The sequence below is a fragment of the Schistocerca americana genome, chromosome X, assembly GCF_021461395.2.
Source record: "Schistocerca americana isolate TAMUIC-IGC-003095 chromosome X, iqSchAmer2.1, whole genome shotgun sequence".
NCBI classification, from domain to species: Eukaryota; Metazoa; Arthropoda; class Insecta; order Orthoptera; family Acrididae; genus Schistocerca; species Schistocerca americana.
Window position 1 is genome coordinate 104,777,693 of NC_060130.1, and position 24,139 is coordinate 104,801,831.

Consider the following 24,139-nt stretch of genomic DNA (forward strand, 5'->3'; position numbering starts at 1 on the left):
TTTACCAGCAGCATGTGATCCTCCATTGAGACAGTCACATTGAGCATTTAAGACACAAACTGAGGAATAGCCATGTACTCCACATCTTTTATTTTACATATTCTGCCACTTACAGTGTCATTTAGTGTTAAAATTTTCATTAACTTTTTGTTTGTTTCCATAATGTTTCTTTGATAATATTGCATTAAAATTTGATGTCATTCTGAGGAGTGATTTTTTTTACAGTGTTTTGAAACTGGAACTTTAATTACAATCACAGAAGAAAATTGATGTAAAAAGATGACAATTTTTCAACATTATAATCACTTGTATGACAAATATATTGATTCAACAGATAGTAACAATGCTGCCTGATTATTGTAGCTAGTAGAGTTTTGTCCACAATGATCTTATTACGTTTTTTTTTTTTTTTTTTTTTTTTTTTTTTTTTTTTTTTTGGTACCCCCTCATATACTACAGTATTAATAAACAGAACAAAATTAGCAACAAAAGAAAATTACACTGATTTTGGAACTGAACTCATCATCTTGAGAGTCTAATGCAAAAATGTGCCCACTATAGTAACTGGGCAGCAATCAGCAGTGTTATGCTATATTGAATGAAGATATTTGTCATACATGTGATTACACTGCTTAAAATCCATTTCCTACCAAAAATATCTAAGAGATGGAATTTTGTTGGAGATGTATTTTTGTTGCCACAAGGCAAAAATCATTCTGTGAAGTATGAGTACATGAATTTTTCCTCATTGAGTACAACAGGTGCAATGGTGATTTGAATATTAAGAAGAAAGAATCTGCAACTCATCATTCACTTCATTCACCCCATAACCTTGTGAAATGTTGTTTATTACAACAGAAGCTCCATTGTGCAAAAAATCCAAAACTGCTTCACAATCCTTCCTGTAGAGTTTTGTCACCAGTGCCAAGGTTTAGAAATAGAGATATCTAGCACCTAACAGCTCACACATTGCACCCAGGCCATAGTTAACTAGAAACGTTTCTCATAAACACTGTGTCCTCACATCTCCTTCCCTCCTGACTTGCTCAGTAAACTTTTATCTTTATCGCAAACTCAAAAACACATTAAAAGGGTACAATTATCCAGAGCAAATATTTTATTTATAAAAAATGATGAAACATCTTTAAACACCAAGGAAAGTTATTTTGAGGGTATATCTGAACAATACAACCAATGTTTGAAATGTTGGCTCAGGAGTGGATATGAATAATTTGCCACAGTTTGAAATGTTGAAAGATAAACTGTAAAATATTTAGAACATAAATTTGGACTTCATTTGTATTTTTCTCATAACTTAAGAAGTTCTTGAGATGCAATGATCACTGACACATATTGTGCATTGATCCCCAGGATGAAACAAACAAACATACTTACCCTGACATGCATAAATATTTACTCAAGTCCCACATATTTTATGTTACCTAAAGCTGACTAATAAATATAATAAATATGAAGAATGATACTTCACCCTGTTCCCACCTTTACATTTAAAAAAGTTTAAAAGTCTGCCTTTCACTTCAGTTACTTGTGTATAAACAGACTTTTTTTTTTTCAAATGATGCCGCAGAGGTAGAGGAAATCAATAAGATAATACTAAAACATCAAAGAGAAACCACTGTTTCGTACACTTTCAGAAAGTCTTAGTATAATAAAAGTGACAATTTCTCATTGCACAGCAGAAAAGGATTTATGACATCAATCCATTGTCACTTAAATCTATATGCTGACTTTGGTCATAAATTGAAACAGAAATGGGAAGAATTATGTATGAAGTGATTTTATAATTGGAATGACATATAATCTATACTGACAATGATGCATTCTGAAATCAGTATTATCAAGATTTTATGTTTTGTCTTAATGTCTACATTCAAATGGGTCTATGGGAGAGAAGTTCTTTTTTGAGAGAAAACAAAATGCCAACTTTTATTGTATTCCTTTGACATAATTTCTAAAGCTTAATGTTGTTTCCATATCCAAAACACAGTTTTCTACAGAAGTAGAATTACTTCATGACAGAACTACATCACCAAAGCAGATAGACTCTAGAAAATGTTTAATGTGCTGCTGTCATTTTTAAGCTGATGGCACAATTAGCTTCTTGGGACCCAGTCAGATTTTTTTATAATTTTTTTTTTTTTTTTTACGGCTATGTTTTTTCAGTATAGCTCAGGAGTGACTCAGCTTAACATAAGAAGTCATATACTGCAGGAGAACTTCTGTGAAGTTTGGAAGGTAGGTAAGAGGTAATGGTAGAAGTAAAGCTGTGATGGCGGGTCCTAAAGTGTGCCTGCATTGCTTAGTTGGTAGATCACTTAGCCACAAACAGCATAAGTCCCAGGTTCAAGCCTCTGTCCAACACACAGTTTTGTTCTGTCACGAAGATTCAGATCAGTACCCATTTCACTGCAGAGTGGAAATTCATACTCAATATAAGAAGTGGTTTAGCTTAACAGATCTTTGATGTGCATAACCTTTATGCAGCAGACCCATTAAGAGGAGAATACAGATATTCATTGTCTGATGAAAACTAGGGAGTCCATCAATGGAAAGCTATTAGACACATCAGTTTTGTACAGTGTGTATAGCTAATATTCTTTGAGTGCCAATCATTTGCTTTGAAGAAAATATTGCACACCATTTAAAACTCCATGTCCAAATGTCAGACTATATGGGGTTAAAAATTTACAACGAAATAGAGGACAGTAATATGTTTCACATGCAGCTTGGTTCACTGAAAAGATTTCTCTTTACTCTCCTGACTGAAAAGTGTTATTATTCTGTTGAAGAATTTCTTGAGGAGAATTTCATAGTTTGAAAAAGGGAATTACACATTTTTTGTAGACTGGAAACTATTGTATGTCTTTGTGTAGCAGTATCTCAGAAATGTATATAAAGAAGATAAACTTTTGTATTTCTCTTAAAAGTGTGTAAAGCTTGACATGTTTTCTGCACATCAAATCAAATGATTTGAAAGTTGTATGTCATGAGACAAATAAATCACATTTCACAAGTGGATAGTTTCATCAAGTGTGCATTATCCAAATGTATTTTCTTGATAGTTCTCTGTAATGATTAGAATGACCCAATTTTATGATCTCAAAGTCCAATTACAGGCCTTAATAAAAATAACATTACTTTTTCTTGTCAACTGTACAAAGGGTCTCATTAACTAGACACCATTTTTGTGCATTATCATTGTTCCTGTTTCACAGGGTAATCTTCTTGAACACCATCACACCCTAGCTGCCTAGCTGACACGTGATTTCCTACAGAGTGAGGATTATTGTATTTAACACTGCCAAAAATTGAGTAGCTAGATGCATGATGAGAGAGTTTGTTGCTACTTACTGTAGATTAAGCAGTTTTAGCCATGCTTTCTTTTAATTCAGTTTCCACTGTTTCTAAATGAATAAGTGAGAGCAATGTTAGACTTCCAAACATTTAAGACCTATGTTTTCATGACCAGATACAGTTACATATCCTGGAATATTTGTGTGGCTGTCATTGCCAAATTAAGAATGTCATTGCAGAGATGGCATTAACCTATGGAGCCAAAAGTGCAGTAACTTATGACTTACTACATATTGGCTATGTAATTTATTACAATGTGTGAAGCAGCAGCTGTTATAGTAATTGTAACAAGTGAGAATTTCTGTGCTGTATCAAACAATTTCTTATTACTTGCATGGATTGCACACATATGCAGTAAAAATAGCAGCTTCCATTTATAAATGAAGTGAACATCAATATCAGAACACAACTCAACCTATGCTGTAAGAGTTTAAGGACTTCCTGGAACAGTAAATGATGCTGAGGTTCTCTGATGTTACATTCGATCATATCACTGAGTTAGTCTCTGCTGCTATGTTAGAATCATAAATACTGTGTGTAACACTTGCACAATTTTTGTATTTCCACAATTAATGTTCTCAAAATGGCTTCCAGCCAGCTTCTTATTGTCTAAAAATGCTAACCAGTCTCCACAAAAATATTCTGAAACTTCACTAATGCCATATGGTGTATGGTATGAGAACATTAGAATCATACATTATAACTGATAATAATATAATCTGTTTCAATTTCTTATTGTAATTCTATGTTTCAAATGAAAAAGAACAGGATATTAATGTTATTATTATTATTATATTTTTCTCCTTGTTGTTGATGTTTTTAATCCATACAAAAGATCTACTGTTAAAGAGAGAGTACAAAATAAAATTTACACTATAGTTGCTTCTTCAGCATATAAGTCAGAATAAAACTGTGTTTGTACCAGTTAAAACAGTTTCTGTCATCTTTAGACAAATTTCAGAATTATAAGAGATACATACACATTTACACATTTCATATCTGTTTTGATTAGAGAAAATTCCATACATATGAGCATGTGGATGGTGGAAAGAAAATAACATGTTCTTTAAAACTTACTGACAAATTATAATTGTATACCAGTACAAGACTCAAATTCTGACCTTTCTTTTCACAGTTAACTCTTTCAAAATATGAGTTATTCAGTCATGCCTAATAACCTGTCCAATATTTCAGTCTGAAGTTACCAAAATGTTTCTCTTCCAGACTTCATAGAATTCTCCTGCATGATTGCATAAAGCAGCATTATTATGATAAATTACATTGTAGATTATCTGCCTTTTAAGGATATGAAAAAGCAGGCAAGAGGTAGTAATGGCCTGAAGCATTGAAACACTCTGTTAGTTGTGTTCAGAGAGCTCAAATGGTAACAGCATTACCTACAAATAGAGGATACAGATTTCAGTCCTTATCTGGCACACAGTTTTAGCCCCTGAGGAAGTTGTTACCATCAACACTCTGCTCCAGAATGAAATATTCTTTCTGAATGCAGTCGTTTAGAAAATTTAGCATTAAAGAAAAACAGAAAACAAATGGTTGTAAACCTAATGATATCACTTCTTACTTGAATTGAAATGCTGAATTGTTGAGGAGTTCCACGTATTTAAAGATATAACTTTTAATTCATAGTAATCTAAATGACCTCCTTTGAACTTTGGTGGTTCCCATTTCACTTCTATTTCTGATGTCATCTTCATTCTTGCTGATATTTTGTTTACAGCTCCTGGAGCTAAAAGAGTATTATAAAAAATTATCTTTGAACACAGTCATAAAAAAATGTTGTCGAATAAATTAAATTACACAGCACAAAGTGTAATTTGTTTTATAAATTTACAAATTTTGAGATGATTCACATTTAATGTATAGTTTAAATATAGAATTTACTTTGCAAAAAAATGGTTCAAATGGCTCTGAGCACTATGGGACTCAACTGCTGTGGTCATTAGTCCCCTAGAACTTAGAACTACTTAAACCTAACTAACCTAAGGACATCACACACATCCATGCCCGAGGCAGGATTCGAACCTGCGACCGTAGCAGTCGCACGGCTCCGGACTGCGCGCCTAGAACCGCGAGACCACCGCGGCCGGCAATTTACTTTGCATAATACATCAAATGTATGGTGTTTGACATTGAGTATGAATATTGAAGAAGGTCCCATTACATGGGTTTTCCTAAATTACTTCAAGTTATATCCTTATTCCCAAATATGACTTAAAATATAATATTTGACAAACTTGAAAAGTAGCCTATATGATGTACAGCCATTGATAATACACATTATTTCAGTAAACATATTTTCTGAAAATTAAAAAAATCAAGTTTTCAGCTTAAAATGTTCTCTGGGGTATGTATTTTATTATAGTGTTCATTCCAAGTTCACCTGAAACTCTCTTATTGAGTTACAAGGAGATTCATGAAAAAGTTACTCTGAAAACCATTCAAGCTGGAATAAAATACTGTACATGTAATGTCAGGAATTGTCTAACTGGCATTGTGGATATTATGAATGTGTTAGAACTTGAGTTTGGACCAGCCTGTTACAATGTCTGCACAAAAGCAGACGACAATAGTATCTAGTGAGAAAACCAGTGGATGACAGAAGCTGCCAAAGAGGCCTGTAAGACCACCATGACCATGAGGAAGACGGGAGAAGATCAAATTTTTGATATGGAAGGATTGCTGTATGATCCACAGATTGCTGACGATAGGTATATTTAACTCAAATACAAAAAATGTAGCCCAAAACTACAGAGGCACTGTTCTCAAAACTGTATTTTTCAAATTGGTGTAAAGCAAAACTGTACATATTATTTTCACTGGAATATGATGTCAGCATTCTAAATTCAGTTCTTGATCAGTGTATGTAGCAGTTTTATGATATCTTCAAAAATTGAGGCACACTTCTAGCTCAATTTTGTGGGTGAACAAAATGACATTTGTTTCAACACATCACCATTTTATTATAACATAATGTTTTTCAATTGTCCTATGTAAGCTGATGGAAAATATATTGAAAATTACTTAAACAAAATTATTTTGTTACGGGTCCAATAGGAAGATTTCGGGAATTCCTGCTGGTGACCAATGTTATGGTTGCTGCACCTGGTGCAGCAGTTACAGGAAACATCCAATGTGGACATAAAAACGATTTCTTGAAGACAGAAGTGTAAGGAATAGAACTGTGTTGTTCCTTTTTATTTTATTTGAAAAAAATTATGAAAATTGCCTGTTTTTTGTGCATTCTAAGAGGACTACCCCTTAAAACTAGTAAATCTAATAACTCTTAGTACTTTAAACAGTGCTTTGGGGACACCTTATTTATCTAGGTAGGCTTCATGTCCAGCAATGAAGCAAAAAAGTTCTAACTAGTTTAATATGTATTACTTTACTTTAGCATCATAGTACACTGCTGTTTCTGAAAATTGCAGCATCCTTAAATACCAATCTGATCAATGAAAACTGTTCTGCAATCACATAACATTTGGAAATTCAACATAGCAAAAATATTATTTAGTTTAAAAAATAGATCATCACTCATTTAACAGAGAAGCCTACAGTATTGAAAGGCACACATAAAAATGGTCTAATGGTATTTCCATTCTTGAAATGTGCAGTTTCCATACTTTCCTCAGCTGGAAGAATGTGGAAAGGAGCTTGGCTATAGGCTAATTAATGTAAAATATAGTAAAAGGGAGAGGAATATGGAATGCTGGGGGAAATATGGGGAAGAAGAGAGAGCAGACATGAGTAGAAGAAAAGTAAATGAACTGCACAAGAAGTATAGAGGCTGAAAATGGGATGCTTCCATTAAACTCTCGTAATTTGAAAACTAAATTCAAAAGTAAGGACCTAAGCAGCCTTCAGTTATGTTTTATGATCCACTTATTACTTCTGACATTTTGTAATATGATTCATGAAATGCTTCACCTGCAGGAAACTGACTGTACAACTGAATTATATTTTTAACTACAATGTACATCATTCACACTATTACCAAGAATATCACGGTGACAAATCATCAACATATCACACTGTCAAGTACAGCACCATAGAAAACTACACATCATGAGACTGAGTAAGATAAATTCTTGATTTCCTAATGAGGAAAGTGAAGTTAGACTGATGTGGGCACTTCACAGTCTAGCCTCAGGGCGAACATGTTTTCACAGTTTTTCAACTGTCTAATTCTAACTGTAAGCAGAGTGTGATCAAATGGTTGTTTTATCAGCCATGGAAAGCATTTCAGGTATACGTCTGAGAATCACTGTAATATAATGCAAACACATTCATGAAGTTTGACTTCATAACATATTAGCTCAGTATTGGCAGGTAAAAGTTTCACTGATTTGTTACAGATGGATAACAGAAATTGTGCAGTGCTACCCAGCACAATTACATATATAAGCCACTGGGTTAATATGAAGTTTCCTACAACATTTAGCTATATACTGTTCACTAGGAGATCAATAAAACTTTAGAAAACAAAAGGAAAACTTTCCTCAAAAGCTGATTTTGCTTCAGGTTGCAGAGAATATTTGCATTTGTTTACCTGTCTCTGCAGAAGTTCATCAATAGTTAGAATAATGATTCTTACCTCAGTGAAAGTTATTGTATTTGCCTTACAGGAAATATCTTCTGCAGTCACTGACCAATATCCAGTGATTGGCAAGAAAATGTCACTACTGTACTAACTGGAGAGATTACAGTGTGTGGTCAGTGTCTTAATTCATGTGCAAGTCCTTTTACTCTCTATTACAATCAAAGATGTCTATATACATATCGAGCAGTTGTCCACTGAAGGTACGTGTACATCATTGTACTGGTAGCTCGCCTCATATGTTTTCTTTATTTGGCATAAGTCCTAACTTCCTCAGACCCTTTAAACTTACAGCACCATTTTTCCATTGGTAAAATGTCATAAAAGAAAGAATTTTTCATATCAGGTGGTCAATTTTAGCTGCTTAAAATGTTTTGAAGCTGTCAGATTTATGGCGTATATCTTGGGTATTAATATAAATCTGCAAGAACAATGTTGCTGTAACTCTAATCTTCTGGAAACATCACTGTCACGTACCTACTCTTTAAATTTCAGGCTCTTAATCCCATTCCTTCATGATGTTGCAGTTTTCACAAACAGCATTGTATATTTCAATACCTTTCAGTGAAGTACAAAGAAAGTAAAAACATGGTATCTGTCATGAAAAATGAAAGATGAGTATTAAACAGACTTTTGTGAGCCAGGTTTACCATTCAAATATTTTTCTACATTCTTTAGTATGTAATACTATAGGTACAGAATGAAAAATCAAAGAACTTGTAAAAATACCATAGTTCATTTAAAAAAAAAAATTGCGGTAAGATCTGTCTGTTGTCAACAAAGATCATAACTTCATCAATGTAGTTTACATGCATTAGCAGTTACCTATCACCATTCAGTCTTATTGGCCAGTGATATGCCTCTTTTATTTGAAATGTCAGAAAGAGAGATGTGATGTTTGTCCATTGAATGGGACATGTGTCACAACAAAACACAAAACATTTTTCTGTTGATATAAATGGATTTGTCTAAGTTTACTTATGTTATTGGAGGACTGTTTCTACATATATAAGTTTGACTTGCCTAATACCTGGTCCCAAATTTTTTCATTACACTATCACAGATAATTTTTATCAGTATTAATCATTCTGTTCATAATCTTGACACAACTTTCAGCGTTAGTTTCTTTCTCTACACTGCTATCCTAAGTAGTCACCTTTACTTGAGAATTATGTTGTCATGCAAGATGATTCATTATAATAATATGAGAATCAGTACATAGTAGATATACCTCATTTCTTACACCTTCTGATTAATAATGTAGATTTTTGCCTTACACTGTAATTCAATGTATTCTTAAATAAGCTTAACATAGATTATGTTAGTCACTTTGTTAAATGAGCACACTGATCACAATGATGGTGTAGACTTGGTATGAATCAGAAATGTGAATCAGCCACCAGTGACATAAGTCATGGCAGTAAAGTAGTATGAATGTGCTAGTCATTTGTATGGAATCAGTGGAATAAGACTGTATCATTCTCCCATTGTCAGTGACTACCCCCAACACATCAGTTTCTAAAAAGCTTGCCCTGGGTTGCAAAGCAGATAACATTAATATGCTGATGAGATTTAATTTAACATCCTGCTCAGTGTCAACCATGGAAAGTACCATCTTTACACTTACTTGCAAGGGGTCCCTGATTAACTATTATTTTAAAGGTGATGGTTAGGGCAAATATTAACAATATTTGTAACTCTATCCTGAGAATAGAGCTACAAACATGAGATGAGAGCAGCCTTTACTGTCAATAAATCAGTACCATTTAATACAGGGTGTATCAACAGAGGATTGAGCCAAAGTTGGAGAGATATAGTCTCTACATAAAAACATACAAAGAATATTTAAGTCACGCCTGCACTAGTGCTCGGCCTGAGAGAGAGAGAGAGAGAGAGAGAGAGAGAGAGAGAGAGAGAGAGAGAGAGTACTGTACTCATGAGATCATGAATGAGGTGAAAAAGGTGATTTTTTACCAAAAAGCTGATGCTGTTGGTGTTTGATTGAGGCCTGATGTAGTAACACTCACCAAGTATAAATGGTGACATCTGTGTGCAAATGACATTGTTACTCTCAAAGTAATGAGCCATCAAACTGTTACTAGCTGCAAGGTGACAAATGGCTGGAGCAAAATGCATTCATCTTGGCATCGTCTTGTGTCAGGCAAATTCGATGTAAGATAGTGAATGAGAGAATGAGGGTAGTGGTGGCTACTATCTGGACTTTTATGGCCTCATAAATGCAACTCTTCAAGGAGCTCCTGATCCTAAAAAATAGGGTTTGTACCAACTGCAGGGAGAAGGAGAGACAAAAACTACCTGCTGTGGCATAGGAAACTATTTTTCTCCTTTAGTCCCAACCATCAAAACTCAGTCCTCATTGTTCCCCTATGACTCCACAGGGAAGAAGAAGAACAAGAAACCATGCAAAATTTTACACACTTTTTAATGATAGCCACTATTTTGAGCAAGTTATTGACATTTTTCTGAATGTCCGCAACTGACGTATATTTTTACACTATAGTTCTTCAGTCTCTCAAGAAACTATTTAGTTCTCTTGGAATTATTATTAAGTGATTAATCTGCAACTGAAATGTTAGAAACCTCAAAATGAAGTTACTAAATGGAAAATGAATTCGCTCATGGATTTGTCATTGGGAAATGGTCTTAAATTTGTAATTAGGTGACACATGACAACTGTGGGGAGTTTTGCTGTTTTACAGAATGGTTGAATTCAGTTTTTAGAGAAATCTGCAGACAATAATGACTTTAAAAAGGAAAAAAAGAAAGCTTCCCTTTTTTCATCAGTGTTCTCACTTTTTCAGTCACAGAAGCCTTTCATTCCCTCATTTGTAAGATATATGAGTATAAATATTAGTCTCATAATAATGTCTCATCAAAATCATGTGACATCACTTGACACAATCTGTTTTAAGCATTTGAGTTTATAGTATCTGATAAGTCTGACTTATTACTTGAAGTATGAGGAGAAGAGCCTCATCCAGCTATATATCACAGTAAGGTGCAGCAGATCTGTAGAAAAGGCTTCTGTACTAAAAGAGATTAGGAAGAAAAGAATCTTGCTGCCAGTTGGTAGCAATAGCAGGGATGTAGAACAGGTGGTACAGGGCAAATTAGGAACAGAGTTCTGGGTCAGAAGTACTGTGAAACCAAGCCTTATCCAGGTGACAGAGGACACAGGGAATTTGTGTAAAGATTTTCAGAAAGAGGATCTTGTTATTGTAGTGGGTGGAACAGGCAACAGCCTGGCTAAAGACAGAAATTGCAGCATAAGGGTAATCTGGATGAAATAGTATAAGCAACTTCACACTTGTGTGTGAATCTTGTGGTTAATGTATAGCACCATGACCAGCCCTGGGTTACAACTGCTTTGAGCCATGTGGACATTGAGTTCAGCAGGCTGTTGCTGATTGAAATGAAATTACGTGAGTACTGTAACTGTTGCTATAATTGGAAGATGGGGATATGCTGGAAATGACCCACATCTGAATAAGATTGGGAAAGATAGGTGGACTGAGCTTCTTATAGATAATGCATGGGTGGGGACGGTGAGGGAGGGGGCGAGGGGGAGGGGGGGGGAAGGGTGTTGTCACACAAAACAAGATCCCTGTTGCTACTGGTGACAGGTGGCAAATATGTTTAATAATCACTTCAGAAGTATAGTAGAAAATATAGGATCAAATAGTTCAAGAGAAAAATCACAATGTTATGTTGAAAAAGCAACTCTCATAAAGTTCAGTCAAATGAAGGTATCACCAACTTCTTTCTCTGAAATTAAGAAACTTGCATATTCTCTCAAAAATAAAAGTTCATCTGGATTTGATAGTGTTTCCAAAAGAGTGCTAGAGAGCTGTCTTCATATAATAAGCCCTGCCTTATCTGAGACAGTCCAGAGGGACTGAATATGTTGTTGTTAAACTTCTCTATATGAAAGGTCACAGGAGAGGTGTCAACAAAAATGTTTTATTACTGATATCATTTTCCAAAATGTTTGGTAAGATTATGTATTCTGCAATAGTGCCCACCTGGGCAACAATAATATCCTCAGTAAATAACAGTTTGGATTTCAAGAGAGTTGCTCTACTGAAAATGTCATTTACATGCCCAGTCACCAAATTTTACAAGCATTAAATAACAAAATAGCACTCTCTGGTATTTTCTGTGACATATCTAAGGCATTTGGTTGTAAATCACAATATTCTTCTGGATAAACTGAGATTTTGTGGAACTCATGGTATAGCATGCCAATAGATAATGTCATAGCTAACCAAAAGTATGCTAATTCAACTAATGTAATCAGGGAAAATTCTTATGACTGGTGAGAAATCACGTTTGGGGTTTCCCAAGGCTCAATCTTAGGTCCACAATTGTTCCCCATACATGTAAATGATATTTCATCTAACATGCAACAAGCAGAATTAGTTCTTTTTGCCGATGACACTAGTACTGTAATCAATCCAAGCATACATACAGCAACAGAAGAAATAGTAAACAAAGTTCTTAAAAGTGTCATTAACTGGTGGTCTGTGAATGAGCATACTTTCAATTTTAAAAATACATAACACATCCAGTTCTATGCATCTATAGGTACTATACCAATTAGAAGTATAACACATGGTGAGAAAATAATAAACACTGTGGAAATGTCAAAATTTTAGGTGTTCATATTGATGAGAATTTAAACTGTAAAAAGCACATTTTGGAAATCCTAAAACAACTTAGTTCAGCCACATTTGTACTTAGAATCATTACAAATCTTGAGTAGAGACAAATTTTCATTCAGTAATGTCATACGGAACAATGTTCTGGGGTAACTCATCCTTAAGGAAGAAAATCGCCATTTCTCAAAAATGTGCCACAAGAATAATATGTGGTGCTCACCCCTGATCATCTAGCATACATCTGTTTAAGCAGGTGATTCACAGTATACTTATCCCCTTATTAATTTTGTCATAAATAATCCACTGCAGTTCAAAAGGAACTATTATGTTCATAATTACAAAGTGAGAAGACAACTGACATTCTTTACTCAGCATAAAGGGTGTGCACACTGCTGCAACTAAAATTCTTGAGCTTTTACCCAGAGATATAAAATGTCTGACATACAGCAAAGTAAAATTTGATAACTGTCTGAAAAAGTTTCTCCTTGACAAATCCTCCTATTTCACAGAAGGATTTCTGTTATTGTAATGTGTAAAATGTGGTGGGTAGGAATCACTATCTCACATCTGTATATTTAAAGGAATGTAGATATTCATCATACTGCATATTAATTTGTGATGTAAATGTAAAATGACTCATTCCACATCATTATGATTTATCATGCAAATGATCCATTGAACATAAAACTAACTTACTAATTCTCTACTTTTGAAGCACAGAAACTAAAATGCTATTTCATTTATGTACAGTCACCTAGAAAACTTTGTTAGTAACTTATCTTTGACAGTGTTTCAAATAAGGCATGGAGATCACACATGAAGTTAACTTCACCAATTTTGCACGTTGATGTACATTCAGTGAAACCTGGTGAGAGTGAATCTTCAACTATCTTGAGATTTTACCTATATATTTTTGTCTGATGAATGTTTAGACTGAATAAATGTTGTGAGTAGCTCAGAATTTTGGTGGAGGTGCTAATACTCTTAATTTTATACAAGAATGTGTAGCCTACATGTAAATTATTTTCACATCTGGTATTAAAGCTGTGAAATTCATAGCTCACTCTAAATTCTCTCTTATCCTAAACCACAAAAACCATTCAATGGTAATGACACTATCAAGAATGTGAGTTTATAGTAACATTAGAGAGATTTAGTCGTTATACAGTGTTTATATAGACATTATGGAACTTATCAGTAGCATAATATTGAAACATATATGCCTCAGTGACAATATTTAGTTCACAATGTTACATATTTCTGATGAACAAGTGCTAAAGAATTAATGTACACTTACCACCAACATCAGTTGTGATGTTAACAGGAATGGTAAAATTTGAACATATAATTGTGCATGCAGACATTGACACTTCATATTGTGTAAAGCTTTTTAAATTCTCCAATTTTACCTGAAATAAATCATAACTCTTGGGGTAAAATAGTAATATAAACTCTTGTAGCACATTAGTCAGTATGAAAAATATGTTGATAAATTAATTCTGTTGATTTATTTTTCTTTAATAAATTCTTATCTTAAACTACATACCAAACTAAATACTTATCTTAAACTACAGACCTCTAGATGTTTGGCAGGTGCTGTTGTTAATGATTTGCCATTGTAGTGTATGATATAATGCTGCAGGATACCATTCAAATGCTGTGGAGGTTTCCACCTCACCACCAATGATTGATTTGTAACATCACATAAACTAATGTTTTGGGGTAGCGATGGTGCTTTTAAAATAGACAAATATATTCCATTATTACTCATATGTGTAACAGGAGACCAAGAGTAACAAAAGACCTGTAATGTCCTTACCTGATTCAAATGTTTTGCAATAAATTCTGTCACTTGCTTCACCATATTTACTTACTTCTCCATCTTTAATGGCAACAGGAATTATATAAATTAAATATGTGGTATGTGGAAGCAGCTCTGTGACCACTGTTATTATTTCACCAGTGTTACTCTGTACTGTTTTGTTCAGTGGCGCTGTGGATCAAAAGGGATACTGCATGCTCAGTTTTATTTAAAGTTGTCATCAATTATACAGCTAAGCACTCATATTTATGCTGACACAATCATTCAGTTATAAATGGCACAAAAAATTTTATATGAACTACAGTGTCTTATGAGAGACATATGTTTAGTAATAAAGCATTGGGTTCAGTGCTAAGCTATTACCACCCAGAACTAGCAAACAGAATTTAAATACTGAAGGGGTAATTTGTAATACATTAATTTCATAGACAGAAAAACAAGCCCCATAATAGGAGTAATTATTATGAAATTTTACTTTGCATATCACCATCAGTCAGAATGCTTATTTTATACTTAGCAGATTCTCTGTAATGTGGAACATAGTTTACTCAAAAATAGATGTAGGGTCATGTCTGCTATCATCCAGACAAATTGTTGCTCAGAACATGTATTGCGTCATGAACACTGGCCAGTGGGGCAAGTTTATGCTATGGGGATGATTCACCTGGGCTTTCATGAGCCATGCAGTAGTAATTAATGGCATCATGACTGCTGTGGATGACATCTACATCTACATTAGTACTATGCAATTCACAATTAAGTGTTTGACAGTGGGTTCACAAAACCATTTTCAGACTACTTCTCAACCATTCCACTCTTGAATCACATATGAGAAAAATGAATGAATAAATTTTTTCGTGTGAGACTTTATCACTCTCATTTTATTACAATGATCATTTTTCCCTATTTAGGGGGGAGTCAAAAAACTATTTTCACATTCAGAGAAGGAAGTTTGTGGACTGAAATTTCATGAAAAAATCTCACTGCAACAAAAAACCTTTGTTTTAATCTTTGCCATCCCAACTCATGTATCATTTCTGCGACTGTGTCTCCTCTGTTTCATGATAATACAAAATGAGCTGCCCTTCTTAGAACTTTTCTGATGTCCTCTGCCAGTCCATCCTGCTAGAGATCTCTTACCATTTAGCAGTATTTCAAAATGAGATGGACATTCATAATGCAGGCAATTTCTTTGTCAGGTTTGACACATTTTCTAAGGCTGCATTCACACTGCATGTCAGGAAGGGCCGGGATGAGATGTACTCGCCTGGCACATGTCTAGGCAGCACAAGCCCCCATCCTGAGTGTTCACACTGTGCACTGGCCTGGGCGGCTGAAAATCCACATCACTGATTTTTTAGTTTTAAAAACTCTTGGTATATAAGACTATGCCATATTGTTTTTTGAACTTATTTTTCCTATGCCACATTGTTTTGTGGACTTAATTTTTCCTGAAAAGCTTTACTTCCCAGGTGAAAAAAAAACATACCCACTTTTAATTTCATGTGATTTTTTATTCTGTAATGTTTCTCAATCAATTTTGAAGAAAGTACGGGGCCATTTTTTTTTTTTTTTTTTTTTTTATTTTTATTTTTTTTTTTTATTTTTAGGTGGTAGTGGCGGATCTTAGCTTCTCAATAACCATTTACCTGTTTGTAATTCATAACAGTCATTATGAAATGATGCTATTTGTCAAATATGTGGCAACACTGACGTGCCATAACATCTCTGGCACGCAAAATGTTCTGTCTATGTGATACTTTCAATGTGTAATGACGTATATCTGAAGTGTGACAATAAATGTGCTCATTGTTTTAACAAGTGGACCAACGGGTTGTTATTTATAACGAAAAGGACCCACACCCCCACAATGGTGACCCCAATGACAGTTTGTGACACTCTTCCCATGTTCTACCTGAGTTCAATAACAATAACAATAGTGTGCGTACGAGTGAACCACCCATATCACCATGTGGCCTACGCAACGAGGTGTTGGTTCAAATGGCTCTGAGCACTATGGGACTTAACTGCTGTGGTCATCAGTCCCCTAGAACTTAGACCTACTTAAACCTAACCAACCTAAGGACATCACACACATCCATGCCCGAGGCAGGATTCACCCCCATGTCACCATACTCCTACCCGTGTGGCACCGTGATAACATTTTTCCATCCAAAAGGGCTTGAACCCCGGCCCTGCCCTGCCCAGTTCCCCCTCCGGATGAAGAGGGCGCGACACCTGCACTCTCCCCCCACAACAGCCAGAGTCTCATACTCTTTGGGTCGAGGTGGCCATTATGTTCTGTCTATGTGATACTTTCAATGTGTAATGACGTATATCTGAAGTGTGACAATAAAAGTGCTCATTGTTTTAACAAGTGGATCTACAGGTTGTTATTTATAATGATAAGGACACACACCCCCACAAATACATGCACTTGACTTCCGAATCTTGTAGTGAAAACATTTGATAGCAGGAAACTCACTGTAAGATACGTTTCTGACAACACATTACTATGAGTGCCATATAGCTAAAAGTATAAAAAAAGTTTTTGGAATGGTGGTAACACTGATGTCTGTCTCCATTCACAAGTAAATGCTGCAACTGAAAGCCTCTGGAGTTTGGGTGTGTTTTGTGTAGTGTCAAAAACTGCAGGGAAAAAAAAACAGACCTTTTGTTGGTCTCTCATGTTATTTAAATGAACCTAACTAGTGTGTAGTCTGGATGAGAAGAGTTATCGTTATTTAGTGCCTTGTTTCTTTACTATGCCAAGGGTATCTACTTGTAAGTTACTCATGTTGGTCTTGATTTGAATACTGAAATAGTTATGCATCTTCTTTGGTGACACAATTTTGGAAATTTGTGTTCCATATCTCTGCTTTAATGGCACTGTCATTGGTAACATCACCACTGCTATCACACAATGTCTTGTGCTGGTATACTTTATGTACGATCTGAATCTCTCTGGATTTTCGCTCAGATTTTGAGACAGTTTCATTGTAGGAACTATTAAAATTGCCTTGTAATGAAATCCAAACTAAATTTTTAGCTTCCTTAAAACATCATCAATTCTGAACTTTCTTTTTTATTTTAATCTGTCATGTTTTTCCATTATTAGTGCTACAGTGTCCTGACCTGTTGTGTGTACCACGGGAGATCTGTTCAATCTCGTAGTAACTTACTTCGTATAAGTCTCCTAATGACAGTAAATATCATTTCTCTGAATTTAAGTCACATGTTGTCCACACATTCACAAAGACTGTCTCTTAGGTAGGCATGAAGCAAATTGTTATCTGCTATTTAAATACATATATTTTGCATTTATTTTTGGTGGGTTTGGACCTTATGATATTCAGTCTCACTACAATAACCTCAACTTCATCAAATCACTGCAGAGCAACTTCTTCCTTCTGTGCTCGACGATTTACCTGATCGTAATGGTAGCTTCCAGCAAAATAACTGTCACTGTCACATGGCCAGAATCAGGCTATAATGGTTTTGAAGAGCATGACAGTGAATTCATGATGATGTTTTCACCATCAAACTTAACTGATCTGAACCTACTGGAAGACATCTGGGATGTTATCCAAACGCAGGTGCAGATCTAAGCGATGGAGGGGGACATGGGCATGGGGGTCATCACCTCCCCAAAGAAAATGTTACTCTTAAGTGTTCCTATTTTTACACACCTTAGTTTCTAAATTTCTCTGCTCATTTTTGGGAATAAAGTAACATTTAAACTAAGAGTCTCAAAAATACCTTTTAATTTCTTGGAAGTTGTGTCAAATCATTGTACTACGCATTGATATAAACAAATTATCACTTACATTATTGTTATAAACAAGCTGGGATCCCTCCCAGAGCTGAACCCTAGAAGTATTCCTGTTCTAAGATGCACCAACCCACTGTCTACTATTAAACAGGTAGTCATAATGTTTTGAGATCCTCTATTCTGTAGAAAAAAAAAAAAAAAAAAAAAAAAACCTTCTAAAGCCAAGATCGTATAAATATTTCTTTGTTTAAAACAACTGGTTTCAATAGACTTTGCTGTCATCTTCAGGTCTTAAAAAATCTTTTTGCTATAAAACATGTGAATTTTAATTTGGACCTCTTGCCATATTGTCATGTGGATAAAGAAAAACAGCACATGAAATGAAATGATGGTATGGCATTATTGGCCAGGATATCCCATCTGGGATAGTTTAGTTGCCTGTTGCAAGTCTTTTTAGTTGACACAACAGCAGTGACTTGCATGTTGATGAGGATGGGATGATGATGAGGACAATGCAACACCCAGTCCCCAAGCAGAGACTACCTCCGACCCAGCTGGCAATTGAACTGGGGCCCCCTGTGTGGCAGTCTGATGTGTTGAGCACTCAGCTACAGAGGCAGACAACAGCACACGAAGCACCTTGTGCAAATGACCATGTCCATACAGATACCACTCACAGATGCTTGTTACATCACCAAAACACAATACACAGTAGCACATCTGTTTACATAAGCTGTACATATTCTAATCATTGAAAATCTGCCTTAAGGATGTATTGTAAACATTGGAAATCCACATTAAGTTGGATTTTCAATATATATGGTACATCCAGCTTATGTAAACAGATGTGCTATGGTGTACTGTATTTTTGTGATGTAATGTAAGAATTATTTGTATGCTATTTTATATATAAATTAATAGAGGGAAACATTCCACATGGGAAAAATATACCTAAAAACAAAGATGATGTGACTTACCAAACGAAAGCGCTGGCACGTCGGTAGACACACAAACAAACACAAACATACACAAAAAATTCAAGCTTTCGCAACAAACTGTTGCCTCATCAGGAAAGAGGGAAGGAGAGGGAAAGACGAAAGGATGTGGGTTTTAAGGGAGAGGGTAAGGAGTCATTCCAATCCCGGGAGTGGAAAGACTTACCTTAGGGGGAAAAAAGGACAGGTATACACTCACACACACACTCATATCCATCCGCACATACACAGACACAAGCAGACATTTGTAAAGGCAAAGAGTTTGGGCAGATATATATATATATATATATATATATATATATATATATATATATATGGACGAGGCCATTTGCACAAGGTGCTTTACATTTTTAAACATTTTAGTTATGACAAACCTTTTATAATGTGCTGCATTTATCCACATGACAGCTTGGCATGAGGTCCAACTTAAAACGAATACATTTCATAAATGTTTATGTAAGACTTGAAGATGACAGCAAAGTTTGACAAAAGTGGTTGTTTCAAATAAAAAATATTTATACAGGCTTGGCTTTTAACATTTTTAGCAAGTAAAACATATTACTCCTTCTGTCTTCTCAAAATAAGAAATTTCAATGAAACAAAAATAATTAAACATGCATCAGACTTTTTGGTCACCTGCAGATACTTTAGTTTACTGGGACAATGAACAAATATTCATGTATGCATAATCTGTTTCTTTCTGTGCCAGAGTAAAATTGATACATTTTTCTCAATAAAGCAAATGTGTGTGGTGTGTCCTGTAGATACAGCTACTTCTTTAAATAAATGCATAAAAAAGATCTCATGACATAACCAATATATTACCATTGTGTTTCACTTTTTAATGAATACTAAGTGTCTAAATGTAGAATTATAGCAGATGTTCCATCTGACATTGATAAAAGAAGATATCTAAACAAATCTAACATTCTATCACTTTGTAAGTCCATGGCCTTTAATTTCCATAAAATTCTTCTGGCTTGTAAACCACATAATGTAGCAAAATGATTTAGCAATGTTCTGGTCTCTATTGCAATTGGCAAGGCATATGAAATTGCACAGACAATGAAACTTTGACTCTAGCATACAGTCTTCACTTTTTCCCTACAGTTTCTAACAAGGTGCATATATAAAATTCATCATATAATTGGATGTCAAGAGTGGAGAGGAAAGTAGATGATATATTATGTTGATTGTAATTGAAGATTAAATTTTACCATCCCACCTTGGTAAATTACAAGGAAACTGCATTTATGATGTGGTGCTACTCCTCTTATGTTCAGTGGAGGGTAAGTGTGCTGTGTGCCTTCTGTAGAAGTGGTTTTGGCTGAGCATGATGGAACAGCTTTGTAGGAGCAGTCCATCTATACATTAGCTACTGCCATTAGCCAAGACAAAGGAAGCTTGTAATCATCATTGCAGTTAATGTAGATATGCCACTTCACTATCTCTTCAGGCTTCTGTACCTTCCTTTTGCAGATAAGTGGCTGCCTAGTTAGCATGCAAGCCTTCTCCAACTGTAAAAGTTCTTCGTAGACATGATTTTACTGATTGCCTCCTTTTGCTCTCAATGTGGTCTACAGTATATGCATTTCTCATTTGACATTGTTTACATTGCAGATTTGGTGAGTCCTCCTGGTCAGCATAAATGATGCCAAATTCTTCTGTTATGGGTGACTGTGGGACACAGAGTGCAGATATCTGTTGATACTGGTGGCCTCCTATAGACTATGTGTCAAATGTACTACCGAATGATCTGTACACTTCCATGTCAATCCCTCATAGCTCCATTTCTACCAATGCTTTCCTGTTGCTTTCTAAACTTCACAAAAGCTCTCTTGCATACTGTGTTTGACTAGCATTCCATAAAGAAATGATTTTGTGAATAAATGGCTAAGTAACAGCCTACAGGATTGTTTGAAGAATGAATCTTTCACTGTGCAATGGACTGCATGATGTTTTGAAGCTGTGAGTGTGGATTATGAGTCAAGCTTTGATAGTCAGTCAGTAAAAGCATTGCCTGTGAAATTTAAGCTTCTGATTTTAATACCCAATCTAAAATGCAGTTTTATCCAACCAGGAAGCTTCAGTGAAACTGTCACTCTGTAATGTTAACCAAGTGTTGTACTTATTTGTGTGGTTTCATGATTTGATACACATACAGCACTCAAACATCATTTACATACGTCTGTATCATAGTACGAAAAGTGAGGTCATTGCAACCATTTGGCAATAAATTTAAATGATTATTGCTGCACTGAGTTTTATTTTATGCAAGGCCTGTCAAAGATAAAATATTTTGCTTGCCACATAACTCAACTGAATATCTCACTTATAGTTAATTTATTGATATAATAATGAATTTTGTACTGCGTAAGATATTTTTATGTTAAGAACATATCAATTGGTTTTTGCGTAAAATACTCCAGTGAACTTAAACACCATAAGGTGCTGTTTGTTGGTAGACTTTCAGTTGCTTTGATTCTGATATTTTAAGTACCTTTAAATATTTTTTATTTTATTTGTATCAAAAGTACAATTTTTTGCTCATTTATGTATGCTGTAAGGAGCTAGCTTCCATGTATTTCGTCAATGTTACTACTAAAATTGTTAAGATAATTCACTGTAAACTACCTGTAAAACTGTCTGATTGTATTTGTTTTATTAATATTCACTATTGTAAAAATGTATTCATAATGCTATCAGGAAACTTGCCCTCTGCTGCACACCGTTGGGTGGCTTTCAGAGTATAAATGTAGATTTAGATGTAGCCATCATACCATATCATGTATAACTTGACTTAATCTATTTCTCTTTGTATTTATGACAGAAAAAGATAAAAATAAGTCCAATAAAGTTTTATACAATATAATATAAGATTGTAATTTTCTTCGTAAAAGCATAGTTATGTAGCATGTTCTTAATTTTCAAATCAGCAAGTATCTTGTACTATTACCTCCACACATAGAATCAGTTGAAACAGCCACTGGGCAGTAGAAGATACTATAAAATACATTCTCTTGTAAATTTTTAGCACAATCTATATGGAATCTAACTTCAATAGAAGTTGAAGATCTGGCACTGACATGGAAAGTAGCCACCTTAAGTAGTTCTGAAAAACAAAAACAGTAATTATTTCTTGAACTTAGTTACATAGGGAGTATTTTCAAATTTGTATGATAACAATGGTGAGGCACAGACTAGCAGGTAACATACACTTCTATATACACAGTATTTTAAATGTGATTCACAAACTACCACTTACCCCCAGCAGTCTACACAGAATGTACAAGGTCTCTAACATGGTCATAGGTTCTGTTCCAAAAATGAACAGAACAGAGACAGAAGTGATGACACTTTCTGCACTACAAATTCTATTGATTGGCGACTCCATGGAGTGTTCTGTGCACCACGACCAGATAATGGATATAATTGGAAGGAGAAACAGCCTTGGTCGTATTTTTTTGTTTTATTATCCGCAAAATCAATTTTCGGTCACTTAGTGACCATCCTCAGTGCTGTATGATACAATTAAAATTGTTAGGCACTGGTATTAACAAGCTTAGAGCGATCACATAAACTGTGATCACTCTAAGCTTGTTAATACCAGTGCCTAACAATTTTAATTGTATCATACAGCACTGAGGATGGTCACTAAGTGACCGAAAATTGATTTTGCAGATAATAAAACAAAAAAATACGACCAAGGCTGTTTCTCCTTCCAATTGTATACTACAAATTCGTCGGGCAATAGACTGCGCCGCTCCAACTGTCAACACAACTGGCACTGCTAAGAGTATCCTATGACTTCCACATCACTGGCAATGGGTTATACACAATGCTAGTGACTACTCTGAAGGTCAGTAAAACTTTGAAATATGTATCTATTTTGTACGAGCTGTAAATAAATAGTTGCCAGTATTAAAGTTCCAACCCTCATATTCCTAGAATCACCATGAATCTAAATTTCTGACATGTTTTTAATAGTTGCTCATGAAATAATTAGTTTCTAAATAGCTGGCAATAAAAATTTCTAACATCTTTTTGGTTGTCTGCAGTAAATCATTAAAATCTGTGATAACTTATACAGTACTCTTATTTCTGTTCATGTGACATGGTTTCAACAAACATGGGTGGTATTTGACATAGGTTGTATAATCATATCATAAGAAATATCTTTTGTAAATGAATTACAGTTTCCTAATGTCTTATCAGCAAGCTGAATTGTTTCTCTTCCATCACCCATGAATGAAACAACACGATAGTTCAATTTAATTTCACCACCCATTATTACCCTCATATAAATATGAAAAAAACTGATACCATTTTGATTAATTGACCCTGTCCAATATTACAAGATTTTTTCATTTAAGATTGTGTCCAACTTTAGTTTTTTCTATATTTTGAGTAAACCGGCCTTTTCCCAGTTGGAGAAACCTTGCTGAGATATGAGTGATATATTTTGCAAATTTGTGCAGATAGTGCTGTAGCCTAGACAGCTGCTTCATCTGTGAAAGTTTAAAGATTATAACTGATGTTTCCTGCCAAATTTTTAATATGCAGCAGGGTCAGCAGTGTTTGTATCACACTCCCCTAAGACACATCCAATCACTTCTGTATCTATAGATGAATCTCTTGAGCAGAGTAATCTGATGTGTTCTACCTGTCAATTATTCTCTTTCAAACGGTCACCAAGTCCTTCAGTAATGCACTTTATTTAATAAGCATTGACACGGCAATGAACCCCATGCTCTTAAAAAGAGACTATACAATTGTTACAACTCTTTTAGAATGTTATGGACCCTGAACGACTAAGTGGCTGGATGAATAAATGTCACACAACTTATCCAAAGACCTGGGGGTTTAATCCTGTCAGTC

The 24,139-nt window shown here is 34.9% G+C and overlaps 1 protein-coding gene across 1 annotated transcript in view; it reads right to left on the reverse strand.

Moving 5' to 3' along the window:
• LOC124555839 (cytokine receptor-like) overlaps window positions 1-24,139 on the reverse strand; it is a 235,194-nt gene that overhangs the window by 72,425 nt on the left and 138,630 nt on the right. Inside the window, exons 11-15 of the mRNA XM_047129904.1 lie at window positions 22,218-22,373; window positions 14,492-14,665; window positions 14,249-14,406; window positions 13,970-14,081; window positions 4,958-5,122 (exon numbers count right to left, since the gene is read on the reverse strand). Of these exons, the coding sequence (XP_046985860.1) occupies window positions 4,958-5,122; window positions 13,970-14,081; window positions 14,249-14,406; window positions 14,492-14,665; window positions 22,218-22,373 (765 nt within the window). The remainder of the gene's footprint in view (window positions 1-4,957; window positions 5,123-13,969; window positions 14,082-14,248; window positions 14,407-14,491; window positions 14,666-22,217; window positions 22,374-24,139) is intronic.